At 40.6% G+C, this 19,988-nt stretch overlaps 1 protein-coding gene across 1 annotated transcript in view; it reads left to right on the top strand.

Annotated features, from left to right (window-relative positions):
• LOC149838993 (uncharacterized) overlaps window positions 1-19,988 on the top strand; it is a 111,957-nt gene that overhangs the window by 74,631 nt on the left and 17,338 nt on the right. Inside the window, exons 5-6 of the mRNA XM_090006924.1 lie at window positions 12,043-12,130; window positions 12,222-12,305. Of these exons, the coding sequence (XP_089863050.1) occupies window positions 12,043-12,130; window positions 12,222-12,305 (172 nt within the window). The remainder of the gene's footprint in view (window positions 1-12,042; window positions 12,131-12,221; window positions 12,306-19,988) is intronic.

Here is a 19,988-nt window from a genome sequence, read left to right as displayed (position 1 = left end):
ATTGGGGAAGGCCATAGAGAAGGAGGACTCTATTACATGGATTTTTTGGAAATGCCGAAGAAAGCTTTTTGTTATAATATTCAAAAAATAGAGTTGGAACTGTGGCATAAGAGACTTGGTCACCCACATATAGCCAAAATCCAACATTTTCCAAATCTAGGGAAATTTTGTAACTCTGAATCATTTGATTGTAAAGATTGTATTCTCGGCAAAATGAAAAGATTACCATTTCAGAACAGAACCTTTTTCTCTTCAAGACCACTTGAATTAATACACTCGGATGTTTGGGGTCCTGCACCAGTAATTTCTAAAGGAGGATTTGTTTACTATGTTATTTTTGTCGATGATTTCTCCCGACATACGTGGATGTATTTTCTCAAACATAAGTTTGAAGTATTTTCATACTTTCAAACTTTTCATAATATGGTTAAAAACAAATTTCAAAATGATATTACTATTTTTCGCACAGATTCAGGGGGAGAGTTTTTATCCACAGATTTTCAAAATTATCTTAAATTGCATGGCATCACACATCAAAGATCTTGTCCTTATACACCTCAACAAAATGGACTGGCAGAACGAAAACATCGCCATATTATAGAAACCACTAGAACTTTATTAATAGCAAATCAAGTCCCTAAAGACTTTTGGGCAGAAGCTGCCTTAACTGCCACCTATCTCATTAATAGGATGCCATCTTCTTCGTTACAAAATATCACTCCCATTGAAAAACTTATGAACATTTCTCCAGACTACTCTAGATTAAGAATATTTGGGTGCAAATGTTTCATATTTACTGACAAAAATGATAAACTTTCCCCTCGTGCGATTCCCTGTGCCTTTTTAGGATATGCTGAAAACCAGAAAGGTTATAGATGTTTTGACTTCAAAAATAATAAACTATATGTGTCTAGAAATGTTTCCTTTCTTGAAAAGGAGAGTCACTGAGTACTCCTTTTTGCTAGATCTAACATCAACATCTGATGAATATGACCTTGATTGTAACTTTGATGATGATCCAAGAATTATTGATCTTAATGTTGAAAATGAAGTTCATAGAGATACTAGTATTCAATATTCCGGGCGACAAGAGTCTAATACTCCATGTGCACTTGAGAAATATTCTAACATTCCAACTAGACAATCATCCCGAATCTCGAGGCCTCCAGAAAAGTTTGTATCATACGAGTCTTTCTCACCCACATATAGGGCAATTATTGCATTAATTCACTCATATGAAGAACCATCCACATATTTTCAAGCAAAAAATGATATCAAATGGATAGAAGCCATGAAAGTTGAATTAGATGCACTTGAAAAGGCTTCTACATGGAATATTCAAGATCTTCCTCCAGGGAAGAAAACTATAGGATGTCGATGGGTTTATAAAATTAAAACCAAGAGTGATGGTACTCTTGAAAGATATAAAGCCCGTTTAGTAGCCAAAGGTTATGCCCAAGAATATGGGATTGATTATGAAGAAACCTTTGCTCCGGTGGCTCGTATGACTACTGTCCGAACCTTAATTGCCTTAGCTTCTATCAAAAAATGGTCTATTTTTCAAATGGATGTCAAAAATGCTTTTTTAAATGGAAAGCTAGTTGAAGAAGTATATATGGAACCCCCTCCTGGTCTAAGTATTCCTAAGGGTAAAGTCCTTCGCTTAGAAAAAGCTCTTTATGGACTTAAACAAGCACCAAAAGCTTGGTATGATAGGTTTAGTCGTGTTATGATTGATATTGGTTTTCAATTCTGTTTAACTGACACTGCTTTGTTTATTAAGAATTCTGATGCAGGGATCATTGTGCTTCTTCTCTATGTGGATGATATGATCATCACCGGAAGCGATAAACAGGGAGTTGAAACAATCAAAACACTTCTTAAATCTCATTTTGAAATGACTGATTTGGGCTTGTTGAGATATTTTTTAGGCATTGAAGTTGCTTATTCTCCTAGAGGATATTTATTATCTCAGACTAAATTTGCTTTTGATATTGTTTTCAGGTCTGGTATTACTGATGATAAGAAAGTTGACACTCCAGAAGTTGTTAATGTTAAAATGAAGATTGATGATGGAGAACTTCCTGCAGACCCTACTCCTTACAGACAGCTTGTCGGGGCACTTTCCTATCTATCCATTACCAGACCAGATATAGCACATGTTGTTCATACAGCAAGTCAATTTCAACATGCTCCTACTTCTGTTCATATGGGAGCAGTCATGCGTATTATCAGATACATCAAGTCCTCTCTTTCACGAGGACTTTTCTTATCTTCCTCCTCTTCTCTTGATTTAATTGCATATACTGATGCTGATTGGGGAGGTGATCCCAATAACAGACACTCAACCACTGGCTTTTGTGTCTTTTTAGGGGAATCATTAATCTCGTGGAGGTGTAAAAAGCAGCAGAAGGTATCTCTCTCATCCACCGAAGCTGAATACAGAGCCATGGCAACCACGACCATGGAAGTAGTTTGGCTCCGACGACTGCTTGCTGACATGGGAGTTGAAGCAACAAAGGCTTCACAAATGTGTTGTGACAACAAAAGTGCGATCTACATTGCCAGTAACAGAACATTCCACGAACGCACCAAACACATCGAAATGGATTGTCACTACGTCAGAGAGGAATATCTACACGGGATAATTGATCTGCCATATGTCACTTCAGAATATCAGTTAGCAGACCTCTTTACAAAGCCTCTCGCTGCTCCCCGATTTCACTTTCTCTTAGACAAACTTTCGCTCATTGTACCGTAAGTTTGAGGGGGACTGTTACAATGTAAAACTGTACATATATGTATATATAATAATATTATATTATTATATATATATATATAAATACATTTTTAATTTCTTTCTTTTCTGTATTTTTTTTCCTTTATTTTTATTTTTTGTCTTTATGTCATCTAGTTCAGTTTGAACTAGAATGACTGTTGCTAGTCAAGTCCTGTCCAGACTTGACTAGCAATAGAGCTGTTGGACTGACACAGTCCAACAGCTCTAAATAGAGCTGTTGGACTGTGCCCAACAGCTCTATTGAGTCCTCTTTCAGCTGTGTATATAAAGGGGTGCAGCCCCTCTTGTATTTCACTCCAATGCTTCTTAAGCAATTGGTTTTTCATATCAATAAAGAATACATTTTTATTTTTATTTTGTTTCCAGTTATACCCTTTTTAAGGGTTATGCTTTAGTGTCATTCTTGACACTTTCTCTTGTTAATCAAAGCTCGTGTTTCGAAGATCCCCATTTCATTTCACACATCAACACAAATGACCGCTTTCAGGGTCGATAGCCACTATTACAATCAACAAGATCAATGCAGGATCACTTGGTCTGGAAAATGTATAACCTCACAAGGAATTCCGCCTTAGATGGTATACTTGGTCTTTGACCATGCACTTCCTCACAGGAGTTCACCGTCTTTGCGGCTACCCGTTCGTGGACAACGTACATCCTCACAGAGAATCTACCACTCTAGCTGGTTACCTGGTCTTGATCATACACGCCCTCGCAGATAATCCTTTGGAGATCAGGTCCTCAACAGATACCATACTCAGTGATACATGCATCAATATAGTAGACTCCTCCAAACAATTGACCGCTCTTGGGTCAGTAGCCACCTATGTCACACGGACTCGGCTAGGGAGGCGCCACACCCTAGTCGACACGTCCCGACACGGGTGCGGCTTCGGACACAACCCAGACTCTGTCAACGAGTCGAGGCCGAGTCCGTCCTTGTTTTGGACTCGGTCAACGTTGACCGAGTCAAAAATCTCTATTTTTTAGGGTAAAAAATGATCTTTTTATATATTTTTAAAAAATATGTATATAGCATGAGTCTTAAACATAAGCTCTAGAAAAAAAAAATTCCCCAGACCCCCCTTTCTGCAAGGGCAAAAGTACAATTTGCAAAATTTATAAAAACACTCATGCTGGTGCCAAAGGTTAGAGGACAATATCCATATATATGCACACAGGATATATATATATATATATATATATATATATATATATATATATATATATATATATATATATATGTATATATATAGCCGAGTCCCCGTGTCCAAAATTTTTAAAATTGCGCCGCACCCGCACCCGCACCCATGTGACATAGGTAGCCACCAATATGGGCACAAGCATGTATATCAGCAATATGCATCGTATCACTTCACATGGTAAAACAAAACACACGATCACTTATTCCTCCAATAAGGTTCCATGAACCATGAACATATTATCGCAATACTTCCAACATTTCTTATCACGTGACATATTAATCACATCACACAAAAGCATATAGTACTACGCATCAAAATATTGCCACAAGGAACATTGCAATCCTCAAATAGGACCTCAAAGCATGCATAAACGACATATGAGAACACACAGATATGGCAATCCAGCTGATTCTATGGGTGAAGAGTAACTAACTCTATCCTACAGTCAAACAAAACAACTCAACAAGCCAAGCACTCATAACAATGCTCGCAAAACATACAATTACCATCAAATGGCTCAGTTCATCAGCAAGTAATTAAATTAATCGTAAGGCATAAACCATTGCATCACAAGCAATTATACGGCAACAATTATATCACAATATGTAAGTAGCTTATAAGACAAGCAGCCACATCAATTTTAGTTGCCACCAGTTCGTAGATTACGAGCTGTATGCAATCACATCAATCATAAGAGACGCAAGCCAATAAGTGCTACGTTACAATAAGCACCAAGCAGTTCGACCAAGGGGTAAAACAAGTAATTAACCAGTGTGAACAAACTTTATGTTTCAATATTACTGGACTGCGGGTACGCGCAGTAAAAACATAGAAACAACTGAGACTAGTTCGGGCATCTGTTATTCTATGTATTTTCAATAACACGAATAGCTAGTTGAGTCCGCTCCTAAAGGGACGGCTTTAGCCGAGAGAGGATTCCCCAAAGGCAGGTAAGCAGTGCTACAGATGCATCCAACTTCTGCAGAAGTGTTGAGCTAACTATTATAGCCCCTTTTCTCTAATTCCAATGACTGGAGAGGTCGGATCATTGCCTGTGGGGTGGTTGTTAACAACCTGTTTATTGAAATTTTGTACTGCTCTGTCATCTCTCTTGACAGACAACAAGAAGCGAATGGGTGCGTTAGGGGTTGCTTAACTAACGACCCATTCTATGCTGTGGTCTTTAAACCACTCGAGCATCTTACCTGTGAAGGCGAATGTGAGGCCATTTTATGTGATTACAACATTGTGCATTTAGCACTATTCGAGGTCGCACGACCGTCTCATCCGATCATCGCAGTACGAGCGTGTAGTGCACAACTACAAGTACTCTAGGATGGAGGTATAGTTCCTCAATAAGAACCTCAACAGAAGTGTTTCACAAAGATGTAATGCTTCTCAAACTATACTTTGACATTCTTTGTCTTTTGAAACAGCCAACAGCTTGTGCCAATATTTGGCATGTGATTATCTCGAATCTCTTCCGCTATCGGGGTATCTACATGTCTCCCATGACTCAATACTGGCCTCGATAGACGGGATACAGGTTTCTCAACAGAACCCTCCGCTAAGAAGTTCGCTTGAACCCCAATTCGTCTGCAAGATGGCGTACTCGATACACCCGGATCCCTGCTAGGGATCCCTTTCCTTCGACGATGATGAATCGCTAAGCTCCTGACTCAACTCTTGTCGCAAGAGGGAGAACGGTAAATGCCTCTTGCATCCTCCACGAGGATGCCGCTAAAGCGTATGCAATGAGCGAAGACCGAAGCATCATCTGCAATAGCAAGGCAGTAACAACACATGCAAAAGCAAGAGTTTGGGTACAAAACGCGACGACAAAGTAAAGACTGTAAGCAGGACTGCAACGCAAAACCTCGGCGTAATGCGCGACGGTAAGGTAAAGACTGTAAGCAGGAGTGCATCGCAAAACCTCGGCGCAATGCGCGACAACATGGTAAAGACTGTAAGCAGGAGTGCAACACAAAACCTCGGCGCAATGCGCGACGGCAAGGTAAAGACTGTAAGCAGGAGTGCAACGCAAACCCTCGGCGCAATGCGCGACGACAAGGTAAAGACTGTAAGCAGGAGTGCAACGTAAAACCTCGCGCAATGTGCGATGGCAAGGTAAAGACTGTAAGCAGGAGTGCAACGTAAAACCTCGGCGCAATGTGCGACGACAAGGTAAAGACTGTAAGCAGGAGTGCAACGCAAAACCTCGACGCAATGCACGACGGCAAGGTGAAGACTGTAAGTAGTAAATGACGAGGATCGCGAAACCGCGTCCTTAAGTTAAATGCGTACTCGTATAAATATATATTTCTATATATGTTTATTTAAAGGTCCATTTTAGTTAATTGAACTTAATTCAATTGTCCAAGTCTTCTGTGCAATCTTCCTCTACCTTTGGGAGTTGCAAGCTTGTTGGTGTCTGCGAGTGTAAGCGATGGACAGCTCGGGTCGCGGAGCGTGAGCAGGATCCGTTGCACGAGATGCAAAAGTAACAATCTTAGCAAACTAATACCAAAAATAGAAGGTCAGGGGCACTGTTGTCGTCCTGACGTAAGGGAAGCAAAGGCAGGGGCATCGCGCCCTTGCGCACCTGCTATAAGCGTAAGAAGCAGGGGCAGGGATTGTGAGCCCCTGTCGACCTGCTGTCAACAAACAACGAGGAGGCAGAGGCCTCACTCCTGCCGACAAAAAGCCACAGAGGCAGGGAGCATAGAAAAGGCAGGGGAGGGAGCAGAGGCTCCCTGCTGAACCTGCCTCAACAGGAAGCAGGACAAGGGGCGCAGCCCCCTGCTGGAAACGAGACAGGCAGCAAGATCAAGGCAGAGGGGCGAAACCCCCTACCGAAAAACAAACAAGGTGCAGGTGGCAACGGTCCCCGCCAACCTTGAAAAAATGTGAGGCAGGGTCCAATGACCCTTGCTGCCGAAGAACAGGTGCAGGGGCCATCGGCCCCTGCTGGAAAAGATAAAGGGCAGGGGCCATGGGCCAATGGCCCCTGCTGTAACAACAAAAAGGGTAGGGGGGTTTCGGCTCCTGCCGAGAAACGAGAGGCAGGGGCCAAGGCCCCTGCAGACCTATGATATGTAGGTGACAGGGGGTGTCGCCCCTGTCGACAAAGGACAGGCAGGGCTCCAGCCCCTGCCGACCCACCAGATTCGACAGGCAAGGGCCTGCCAATCCAAAAGTTTCAGGCGACAGAGAGAGAGTGAGGGGCAGGGGCTGAAAACCCCCAGTCGATCAACAACAAGCGGCAGGGGGCATCACCCCCTGCCAACCAGTCGGACACAGGCGACAGGGGGCGTCGTCCCTGCCAGCCTACTGACTGAAAAGGAGGAGAGAAGAAGACGAGGGTGCAGGGAGGGGCTCGACCCCCTTGCCTAACACAACTGTGAGTAGGGAGGGGCTCGACCCCCTCCCTTGCCGATACAGGGAGCAGGGAGGGGCTCGGCCCCTCCCCGGCTAAAAGTGGGCATAGGGAGGGGGTTCGACCCCTCTCGTGACCCCACAGGGAGTAAGGAGCAGGGAGGGGGCCTCGACCCCTCCCCTCCCAATCGTGGCACAGGGAAGGGGGCTCGGCCCCTCCCTTACAAAACACGTCGCAGGGAGGGGCTCGGCCCCTCCCTCGCTGAAAAGAGTCGCAGTGAGGGGGCTTTGCCCCCTCCCTTGTGATTTAGGGCAACAGGGAGGCGGCTCGACCGCCTCCCTGCGCAACGGAAAGTTGATGGAGAAAGAGAGGGATCGGGGGAGAGACGAGAGAGCAAAGAAGGGAAAAGGGCGTACTTGGGGAGGCTTCCGGAGGAAGGAAGTCGCCGGAAGTTGGGGGGTCGCCGATGGGGGTGCTCGGCAACACAGAAGTCAGCAAGGGTGGTCGATCGAGAGAGAGAACAGAGGGGGGGGGGAGGAGTTTTCGAGAGACCTCCTTCCCTTTGTTGCTGCGTGCTTTTATTAGCACGCAGCCGACTAAGCCCGTGACGGACCCGGGTTGGGTCCGGGTTAGGGTCCGACCCGGGCCCAAATAATTTTTTTTCTTAGGTTTTACAGCCAGCCCAACCCAGCATATAACTTTTTTTTTGTTCTGTTTCACCCCATACCCAGCCAACCACCTGGCTGGGGCTGACAGTGTGTGCACATGCTCGATCTGGGCCTGTGTATGCTGTCAACCGAACAACATATGAATAGAAAATCAGTTATTTGCATAACAATCTTTTTTTTTTCACTACACCATCCAACCCATACACAACATACAATTTTTTTTTCTTTATTAAACAACACCATCCAAAGATTTGCATATGGTTTTTATTGATTTAGAGAAGGCATACGATAGAGTACCTAGGGACGTTCTCTGGTGGACAATGATGAAGAAAGGTGTTTCTCTCAAGTACATTAGTATAATTAAAGATATGTATGAAGGAGTAGTAACCAATGTCCGCACTTGTGGAGGGGTGACAACCAATTTCCCGATAACGGTTGGGTTACATCAAGGATCTGCTTTAAGCCCTTTCCTATTTGCAATAGTGATGGATGAGCTTACGAGATCAATTCAAGAAAATGTACCGTGGTGTATGTTGTTTGCTGATGATATTGTTTTGATTGATGAGTCTAGAGCTGGGGTTAATGCTAAGTTAGAATTATGGAGACAGACATTGGAAGCTAGAGGTTTTAAGTTGAGTAAGAGTAAGACTGAATATATGGAATGTCGGTTTAGTAAGCAACGAAGTAGTGATGGGAGTGTAGTGAAGCTTGGTGAGCAAGATATACCGGTGAATGATTATTTCAAATATTTGGGATCCATCATTCAAAAGTATGGAGAAATTGATGGAGATGTAAATCATAGGATAAAGGTTGGGTGGATGAAATGGAAAAGTGCTACTGGAGTGCTGTGCGATCGTAGAATGCCATTGCGGTTGAAGGGAAAGTTTTATAGGACGACTATTAGACCCGCTTTACTATATGGTACGGAATGTTGGGCTGCCAAGAGACATCATATTCAAAAAATGAGTGTAGCTGAGATGCAGATGCTTAGATGGATGTGTGGAAATACAATAAAAGATAAGATTCGGAACGAAGAGATACGTAAGAAGGTAGGTGTTGCACCCATTGAAAATAAGATGCGAGAGAATCGTTTACGGTGGTTTGGACATATTCGGCGAAGGCCTAATGATGCTCCAGTTAGAAGGTTGGAGAAATGGGAAAATATATTAGTTAAAAGAGGTCGGGGTAGGCCTAGGAAGACTTGGATGGAGATGATAGGAAAGGATATGAATGCTTTGAACCTCACCGAGGACATGGCGTTGGATAGAAATGATTGGAGGAAAAGGATTCATGTGGAAGACCCAAAATGAATTTCTTTTTTGGTTCATATCGCTGACCCCAATTGTTTTGGGATGAAGGCGTAGTTGTTGTTGTTGTTGTTGTATTAAACAACCCAGCCAAATGGAGTATATATATGTTAATATTTATTTATTTTTTTTCTATTTAACAGTCTCAGCCCAGCCGACCCTGTGTATGCTGCCAGGAAACCACAGCATAAAACCACAACAAGACTATCAATACACTTTTTTTTTGTTACCTGAGACCACAGGCCAGCACCCAGCCGACTGGGACGGCTGGGCCTGCTATGGCCCTGTCATAGGCTCGCCTAGCACCCAGCCGACTGGGTGCTGGGCCTGGCGCACCCTGCCAGCATGTTGGCTACTCGGCTGGCTGCCAGCCAACCATCCACCACACGGTAAGTAAGAAGGTTTTTTTTTTTTTTTGAAACAGTCCAGCCCAGTCGACCACTGTCAGCTGGGTCTGACAGCCTATGCACAGGCGCTATCCGGGGCTGTGTATGCTGCCAGGAACGACCAGCATATGCATAAAAAAACTATATATATTATTTGTTTTTTTTTTTTTTTGAAAGGGGGGGTCACATGCCCAGCCGATCGATCGGCTGGGCTGCTATGATAGGTATGGCCTGATAGGCCAACCGAACCAGGTTCGGTTGGTCTGTCGGCCATCACCCACATCATCTTGAAGGTCCTAAATAAAACCTTTTTCTTGCAAAACAGTGAAAAACACAAATATATATATGAAGTGGTCGAAAATCGTGGATCCCTTAATCCACCATGGATTTCCATCAAAAAGATGCATGAAATCCATCTCCACCCTATTCCTCAACAGTTTCACAAAGAGGTACCCGTACTTTGAGGGAAAAACGCAAAAAGGGGCTGTGGAAAGGAGCTTGGCTGAGTACACAGCCTCTACCCTTCTTCTATCTCCTTCTCTCCTCTCTCCCTTTCTTTCTCTCTCTCTCTCTCTCTCTCTCTTTCCCTCTTTCTCTTCTTTCTTTTTCCCCTTTTTTTTTGTTTACTTAAAGGTGAGGTGAGAGGGGGTCACTCTACCCCTTCTCCAGCCCTCTCTCTTGAGAGAGTTTCCAAAAATATGGAACTCCTCTCCTCTAGTTTCCAATTTTCTTAAAAGACCCTCAAATGTTGATTTTTCTATTCTTAAGGCTTTCCAAACTTTCTAAAACTCTCTTAACCCTTCTTGGGTAAGAATAGGGACTCTTTTAGAGAGCCCCCCCACCCAGCCCAGAATACAAACTCGGAATTAATATTAATTAATTAATTATTATTAATTAATTAATTAATTAATTAATTAATTAATATTAATTAATTAATTAATATTAATTAATTAAAAATATCTCAAAATTACCAAATTAATCCAGGAGGCTCCCTAACCTTATTTAACCCCACAATAAAGCTTGATACTCAGATTAAAGTTACGAAACGTTGGGCTTGGATTTGGATCCGAATCCGAATCCAAGATCCAAACCCATACCCAAAACAAAAATTGGAGTAGGACCCGGATCAAGTCCAGATTTTCATAGGACTCGACTAGGACCCAAATCCATAAAAATTTGGATCCTAGGCCTTGGATCCAATCCGATCCAATTCTGGATCCATCTCGACAAACTGCTAAAATTTTAGAAAAACGCAATTTTTGGGCCAACCGAAACTTGAATTGAGAAAAGTTAAAATACCATCGTGCGCATAATTTCGAGACGCATCCAACGATATATTACACGAATACCCAATTCCGAATCATGCTCGAAAATAACCCGAATTTAAAGGTTGAAAATAAAACTCTCTACCGCGTTTTGATTGGCTCGCCTCGACCTTGTCGATGAGACTTGGGTCAAACCCAGACTCAAAGGCATCGGTCTAAAAATCGAGCCTCAAACGATTTTTCTCCCAGACTTAGACAAATTTTCAAAAATCTCAAGAAATGTCTAAGTACCAAAAATACGCGATCTTACAATACAAACATTACATCTATCTTAATACTGGTGTGCCTGAAATGGGGTTTGCAAGGCAAACTGACCTTTCATTGCAACTATGGTAAGGACTTATTTGGGGTCACATGACATGAAGCACCTGAGTCTAGAAAACTATGTAAGAGGTTCATAAGCACAACAGGCAAATGATCAAAAGATAATATTTCAAGCAGATATCAGACAAGATGTGTATTAATGAAGGAGATTATTCCCCCTCTTGAGTTCATATAGGTCTCCATTCACTACATAAACTATTAGAAATGAATCAGACACTATGTGATAAGATGACAAGTACTTGAAGCAAGTAAATTGAACAAGTGCCATTGAGAAAGATGTTTTTAGCAGTCCCAAGGCAATGATGTCCAATAAGTTAAAAGACCACAGGTCTTCTCTTGGGTTAGATGTTGCAGTTCAATATCATTTTTGTGTTTTCTTTTTCCTGAAAATTGAGATGTACAAATCTTTATTGCTTTTGTGAGCATCCATGGATGTTCCCCTCTCAACTAGAAGCCTTTAACTGCACTGCTGGTTATCTGAGGGGTGAAGACTCAACTTTTATAGCCACAATTTTGTCTTATTGTTCTTGTTCCATGTTGTGATTTTTGGCTGCCTTGTTTATTTCATTTAAACACGCTGGTATACTTATATGCAGAGACAGATCCTTTCCTTTCACCAATCTGAAAGTGGGAATTATTTTCTTTTCACAGTCGATGTACTAGTATTGCATGGGTGCCTGAAGGCGATGGTCTTTTTGTTGTTTCTCATGCTGATGGAAACTTGTATGTGTATGACAAAGTAAGACTTCTTTATAATCACCAGTCAGTTGTATCTCATGATAGGATTTTTTGAAATGTAATATTTGATCTACTTTGTTTATTTGATTTAGAGCAAAGATAATACTGGAGATTCTTTGTTCCCTGCTATCAAGGATCAAACTCAGTTTTCGGTTGCACATGCAAAGTCTAATAAGGTGAGTTTTGGGTTTCTGTTTCTTGTTGATGTTGACATTCCTGATTGGTATTTTTTGATGCCTCAAAGCACTCCTTGGACATGATCTGTATCAATTTTTTGGGGTAAATTCTACACTATTTTGCCATGATCTCTCTTGGAATAAATGTCATTCTCTTTAGTTAGTATTCTTTGTAGATGTTTTGGTTCATCGATGTCAATGACCCACCCCATAAAATGACTTCCCACTTGAATCCTTGGTCACTTCCTTCTTCGTTCCCCCTTCGAATCCTGATTCGCTTTTGGTTCACTTCCTAGGTCGCTTCCCTTCTTGCTTCCGAGACGATTCCCGGTTCGCTTCTAAGTCGTCTCGTGCTTCCCGCTTACTAAAACTTTAGAACTGCCTCTCTTCCCGCTTCCCGAATTGCTTCCCGCTCCTGCTTTCTCGACTAGCAACTCTGTGCTGAACACATCTATGGGGTTGGAATTTTGAAAAAAATACAAAAAATCCATTAACATGTTTCATTTAGCAGGGTGCCCATTTTGTAGGTTTTCATTTTCCATATATATATAAGATGTGCAGCCCCCAAATAAGTAGTCACTTTGGGGCTTAAGGCATTTTCTCAACCAAGGAGATCCATCTTTCTCCTTTCAACCTCCAAAGGCATTATACCTTGAGAGCTCAAATTATCTCCACTTGTTCATTACACAATCCATGGCCTGTCTTTATCTGTTCACTAACAGACTTTTATTCATCACTTTGCTTCTCAATTGCATCTCTAGATGCAACATTTTCAATTGTATCCCCTCCACTAATTTCAACACTTATCCATAGTTGTACTTTCTACTTGACATATATTACGCACATTACACCTCTGTAAATTATCACATATAACACTACAAAAGACAGTAGCACATTGATCTTTTGGACTAGAACATCTAAAGATTTTGTAAAATATTGACATATTTCTAAAGAGTGGTACTTAAAATGCCGCTAGACCAATAAGTGCAAGGCTTGGTGATAATAATGATGAATTAAGAGCAACTTTAGTGTTAACTTTAGCTTTTTAAACTAATGATCTCAAAAAAATTTCATTAATTTATCTATCCATTGTCGGTGTCAAATTACATAGAACTACCAAACTAAAATCTATTTTACAATTGGCTTTGTCTGCTTAGAGGATCCATAAAAGGAAGCGAATAGGAATCGAAAGGAAAGCGAAAATGTAATTATATTTTTTCTAATTTACCAAAATATAAGATTTATGTTATCATTGACAAAATAAAACATGATTAGATAACATTAAAGCTGATGTATTAATCTCAAAACTGAATCATATATGCAAGTACAACCATTTAACAAATGTATCTTGTTGCAAGCATTTAATAAATAATACATCAAGAAAAATGCATAATTCATATTCCTGTTGCAACCGTTTAGTAAATGCATCATGTTGCAAACATTTAATAAATAATATATCAAGAAAAATTCATAATTCATGTTTCCACCATTTAACAAATGCATCATATTGCAAGCATTTAATAAATAATACATCAAGAAAAATTCATAATTCATAATTCATATTCCTCTTGCAACCACTTAACAAATGCTTCATGTTGGAAGCATTTAATAAATAATATATAAAGAAAAATTCATAATTCATATACCTGTTGCAATCATTTTAAAGTTTATTAAATGCTTTCAACATGATGCATTTGTTAAATGGCTGCAACTTGCAACTGGAATATGAATTATGATTTTTTCTTGATCAAATCACCAAAATCAAACCAACAAAATATTACAACTCTGTGACAAAAAAGTCACTGCCAAACGATCAAAGCAACATAGGAGTTTCCAAAGTCCAACACTCTAACTACATAATTAAATTAAATAATCAAAATTCAAGAGTTCATTTCATAGTCAATAATCAATAATCTGTTATCTTTTTCTTCCCCTTCAGGTCAACAATAGATTTGGAGGTACTTCTTCCTTCCTCTCTATGCCCTCGACGCCCTCTATTCCGTTATTTTCTATAATGAATATGTTAAAATCTTAAAATGTTCAAAAATCTTAATTTAAATTATAAACAATACATATATAAAAAAAGTGAAAAAATAAAAAAACACAAGATACATAATGCATACCTCGCCTAGGTCTACTACTAAAGAAACCATCAATCCGGCCCTGGGAACTGACGATCGCTCTTGTATATTACTAGTCCTACCCCTAGCTCTATTTGATTGATTTAAATCCTCTTCAACCATATTTTTACGTGATTATTGGAGGCAATGAAGCTCTTGATTGTTCAATTGTTTGGTTTTGGAAATAGTGCTTAATTGTTATGCACTATGATCCAAGTCTCTCCAGCGCATGTCCTCTAATCTCAACATATTTTCTTCTACAACATGAAGTTCCAGATTCATATCCCATTTTCGACTAAGTCCTTCTTTATAGCAATTGTTGTACCTTTTTATGACAAGAATACAAAATATGAATGCTAACAAATAATCAATGATACATAAATATTTTATAAGATATTAAAACAAAAGTACAAAAAACTTTAATTATTATCTGTCAATCAAGATTCAAATGTATATACACCAAGGTATCGGCACGATTTTCATTGAGTCTATTTCTTTTATCATTATGAATGTAGCTATAGGTGCTCTACACTCTTCCGACAAAAGATGTACTAATAGGTTAAGATAAAACCTTAATGGCTAATGCTCTCTACTCGGGCATATCATCACCATAAAAATGCCACCAATTAAGGACTAACATTGTAGATGCCTCGGACCGAGCCTTTGGAATGGGGCATGTGCAATGTGGAGCTCTGCTGAGTGAAAAATGCGGAGTGTAGGAACGTGTAATATGCGTTGGCTTGATCGGTGACGTGCGATGATAGCACGACACACGATATGCAACAATATCGTCCTTAGTGCATCGTTGTGTGACGGCACAAACATGGAGGTCGTACTAAAAAAACCGGTTCCAAATTCAAAACGACTCGTCAAATTGGTATCAAATCGCCGAGTCGTGTTTCAGTCCTAAATCAGACAATTCAGGACTGAATCGACTGACTCATCGAGTCTGGCTTGGATCGGCGGCGGCCCAGTTAGTGGGCGATCTGATCCAACTCAGGCGATTCCCAAGTCGGATCGCTCTATTGGAGTGTCCTAGGGACTAGAATGAGCAAATGGATGATAGTAAAAATACTCAGTCTTTTGACTTATATGTGGGAGGTTCTCTTGAGCATTCTGATAGGAGTCATCTATGGATTTTGGAGTTGATACGACAGATGCAACAACAAATTATTCAGTTGTAGCTCTTATCTCAATTATTCACTGTTACCCCTTCTCCTGCTTTCTTTTTTGTTTTCACTTCTCCTTTTGACATTAAGTATTTCTGGTAGTACTCTTGGGTGGCTGATAGACTCAGGAGCATTGTTAAGACTAGTCGACTATTAGTTATTTTCAAGTGTTTTATCTTTAAAGTTATTTATTTATTCTTAAAAGATGGTTCTTTAGATTTTACAAATAATGAGGGACCTTCTTGTAATTTGTTTTTAGGCTAAACCTCTATTTAAACAAGAGGTGTTTGGCCCTAATAGTGTTACGATTTTTCCCTCTCAGCTGCTCTCTCTCTCTCTCTCTCTCTCTCGGTTCCTGTGCAGTATTGGATTTCTCCACATGGTATCAGAGCAGAAGGTCATGGGAGCATGAACCCGAGTTCGATCTGCGCCAAAAAAAAAGGTGTGTGCTCTACCTCCTTTAATTTGGGTGGCATTGATCTGATAACAGATCTATTGTCTGACAAGAGTCAAGACATAGATCCGTAATCAGATCCATAGAGCTCGGCAATATCTCTGTCATCTAGATTGTGTATCGTCAACCGTGATGCGCAAAAGCTGTGATTTTATCAACTGGACCTGGATTCAGTCGTGAATCTGAAGAAAATCCTATACAGTTAATCCTGGATCTGGATAAGAAAAGAAATTTATGTTATTCTGTTGGAACCTTTCGATCGATCTGGGGTTGCCGTGAATGGAGTATCGCATGTTTCAATTTTTTTATGTCGTGAATCCTGTACCGTGAGCAGTCTTCATCGGAACTGTGTTGCCGTAAATGGAGTATCACATGTTTCAATGTTTTATCTGTCGTGAATCCTGTACCGTGAGCAGTCTTCATCGGAACTGTGCTTCTAACAGAGCTGTGATTAAATACACAAAATTTTTGGTCGTGGTCATAGATGACGTGGAGGTTTTTTTTTTGGTTGCTCCTGTAGAGGTGGTTGGAATGGTTCAGATCTGATGTAGTGTTTCTTCAAAATATCGTGGGGTGTCGTAACTTATGCAGTGTGTCGAACTTACTGTGGGTTCGTAACATATTCAGATTCAATATGATAAGTTTTTTTTTTGGTCGTACATTGCAACAGTGTTATCATTTCCTGCATAAGCTTTCTTCATTATGGTTGAAGCTCCGAAGGTTGATTCTAAGATTGAATCTATTGGGGAATATAAGGCTTTTGCAAATCCTTTTTCTTATGGGTCTTCGGTGAAATTAAATGAAACTAACTATGCCAGGTGGTCCAGAACCTTTATGATGTCGGTATCTGGACATCGTAGAAAGCAAATTTGATGGAAATTGAACCGAGTGATAAAGTGGGAAAATATGTTACTTGGGATGAAGATAATGACATTGTTATGTCATGGATCATGACCTCTTATTGCAGATGGTCTAATCTATTATAATACAACTAAACATATGTGGGATAATCTTCGAGATACTTACTCTCAGGAAACAAATGTGAGCAGTATTCTGCAAGTTGAACAAGAAATATATTATTTGCAGCAGGGAGATCAGACATTGGCCCAGTACTATGCATCTGTTAAAGCTGTCTTTGAAAGGCTTAATGCTCATAGGCCTCTGTGTTGTTCAAAGCAAAATGATCATCAAGAACAGACTATGGTTGCTCGGTTCCTCACAGGGCTGTCTTCCGAATTCTCGGTTGCTAAAATCCAAATGTTAACTGGATCTGATGTACCTACTCTAGCTGATGCATACAATCGCTTGAGCAGACTTGTTTTTTCTCTCTTACAATCTCATCCTATATCCCAGACATCTGCTATAGCTGTTCCTTCTGGTTATGGTCGTGGAAATACTCTGAACATTAGAGGACGTGGTCGTAGAAGAGGTGTGGGAGGTAGAGGTAAACTTCAATGCACATTTTGTGGAAAATCAGGGCACTTAGAAGACCGTTTCTGGGATAAACATGGACAACCTGCCTTTCCTGCATCGAGGCCTAATGTTCCAAAAGCTAATGTTACAAAACTAGAGGCAGCAAATGCAAATGAAGCCTCTTCGCCCCGTGACTGCATTTCCCTTAGTCGTGCTGAATATGAAGAACTGGTAGCTCATTGTCCTTCAAGCTCCTCTTCTTCTGTAGCTGGTGTGGCCTATGCAACAGGTAACCATCTTCATCTCAATGATAGTAAGTGGATTATTGACTCAGGTGCATCCAGACATCTGTGTGGAAATTCTCATTATTTTTTAGATCTAAAGGATATTACTGCTCATCGGGGAGTCTCATTAGCAGATGGGAGCTCTTCTCTGGTGGTTGGTCAGGGAAATGTTTCTATATCTTCTTCCTTGCAGTTGAAAAATGTTTTTCATGCTCCTTTATTTCCTCAAAGTTTACTTTCAGTGAGTTGTCTTATAAAAGAGCTAAACTGTAGAGTGATATTTGATCCTATTGGTTGTCATTTTCAGGATTTGCTGACGGGGAAGAAGATTGGTGGAGGCTCTGAAGAAAATGGAGTCTACTACTTACATCATCCAGTAGGGAACACTTTTGCTGCAGTCGACTATTCCTCGAGTCCTGTTCAGTGGCATCGTCGTCTTGGTCATCCTTCATTGTCAAAGCTTCGTCATGTCATTCCTCAAATTTCGTCTACTACTTCATTTCAGTGTGAAGTATGTCAGTTGGGCAAGCATCATCAGAATTCGTTCTCTTCTAGTTAGAGTCAGTCCAGGCATAAGGTCTTTGAACTTCTTCATGCGGATGTATGAGGTCCTAGTAAGATTCCTACTAGGACTCAGTGTCGATATTATCTTGTTATTGTTGATGATTTTTCTAAGTTGTCTTGGGTCTTCCTAATAAAAGAAAGATCTGAAGTTCCTAGTATTATTAAGTCATTGATTCTTGAAATAAAAACTCAGTTTGAATCTGTTGTTAAGATTATTCGCACTGATAATGCGCTTGAATTCAAAACAAAAGCCTTGTTGCAATTTTATCAAGACCATGGCATTCAACCTCAAACCTTCTGTGCCTATACTTCCCAACAAAATGGGGTGGCTGAGCGAAAACAGAGGCATCTTCTTGATGTAGCACATACCCTTATGATTCAATCCAATGTTCTTGTTTCCTATTGGGGTGATGCTGTTATCACAGCCTGTTATTTGATCAACCGTATGCCTTCATCATCCGTGGAAGATAAAATTCCTTTGCACATCCTAATCCCAATGCTCCTCTTTCCTTTTTCTCTCCCAAAGTTTTTGGGTGTATTTGCTTTGTGCATAAACTTGGACCTGACCGTGATAAATTAGTTGCTCAAGCAATTAAATGTATTTTATAGGTTATCCAAAAAACCAAAAGGGCTATCGATGTTATGACCCTATTTCTCATCGGGGGAGTATGTCAATGCGGATGTATCTTTCCTGGAGTCTGTTCCATATTATTCTCATACTGGATCTCAGATGCAAGTTGATCTAAATGACTCCTTTCCCCTTCATGTTCCTCCTTTCCCTTTGGAATTTGTACCTCCATTATCGGGTTCCACTCTACCTTCCTTATGGTTTCATAATCCCCCATTGGTATATATGCATAAAGCTCCACCTCCTCCTGAGCTCTCTCTTTCTTCTTCTCCTGAGGTAAGTATTCCTGATAACAGTGATCTTCATGTTGATGATAACAGGACAATAGCTCTACGTAAGGGGACGCGACAATGTACCTTATATCCTATATCTCATTTTGTGTCCGATGCCAGAATTGAAAGTCAGATGAAAGCTTTTATTTTTGCCTTATCTGCTGAAACTATTCCTTTGAACTATCAACAGGCAGAGCTTGATAGTAGATGGAAGCAGGCAATGCAAGAGGAAATGGATGCCTTATTGTCTCAACAGACGTGGGACTTGGTTAATCCCCCAGTGGATGGGGGACATTGTTGGATGTAAATGGGTATATACCATTAAGTACCACTCAGATGGTTCTATTGAAAGATACAAGGCCAGATTAGTAGCAAAAGGTTATACTCAGACATATGGTGTTGATTTCTTTGAAACTTTCTCTCCTGTCGCACGGATGGGTACCATCCGTCTAGTTCTCTCTGTAGTTGTTCACCATGGATGGTGTCTGTGTCAACTAGATGTGAAAAATGCATTTATATATGGGGATTTGTCAGAAATAGTACACATACAGCAACCTCCTGGGTTCGAGGTTGAGGGGGAGTGTCAGAAGGTGTGCAGGTTAAAAAAGACGATATATGGTCTGAAACAAAGTCCTCGTGCATGGTTTCAAAAGTTGTTTGACGTGATGTCAAAGTTTGGCTTTAAGCGGTCAGCGTCAGACCACACATTATTTATCAAGAAAACTAACTCAGGTCTAGTTGTTATGGTGGTATATGTGGTTGACATCATCCTTACACGA

This window comes from Nuphar pumila, chromosome 5 (assembly GCF_984573655.1).
Source record: "Nuphar pumila chromosome 5, dmNupPumi1.hap1.1, whole genome shotgun sequence".
Taxonomy (NCBI): Eukaryota; Viridiplantae; Streptophyta; class Magnoliopsida; order Nymphaeales; family Nymphaeaceae; genus Nuphar; species Nuphar pumila.
The sequence above is the reverse complement of the archived record's forward strand: the minus strand, read 5'-3'. Positions and strand labels throughout refer to the sequence as shown.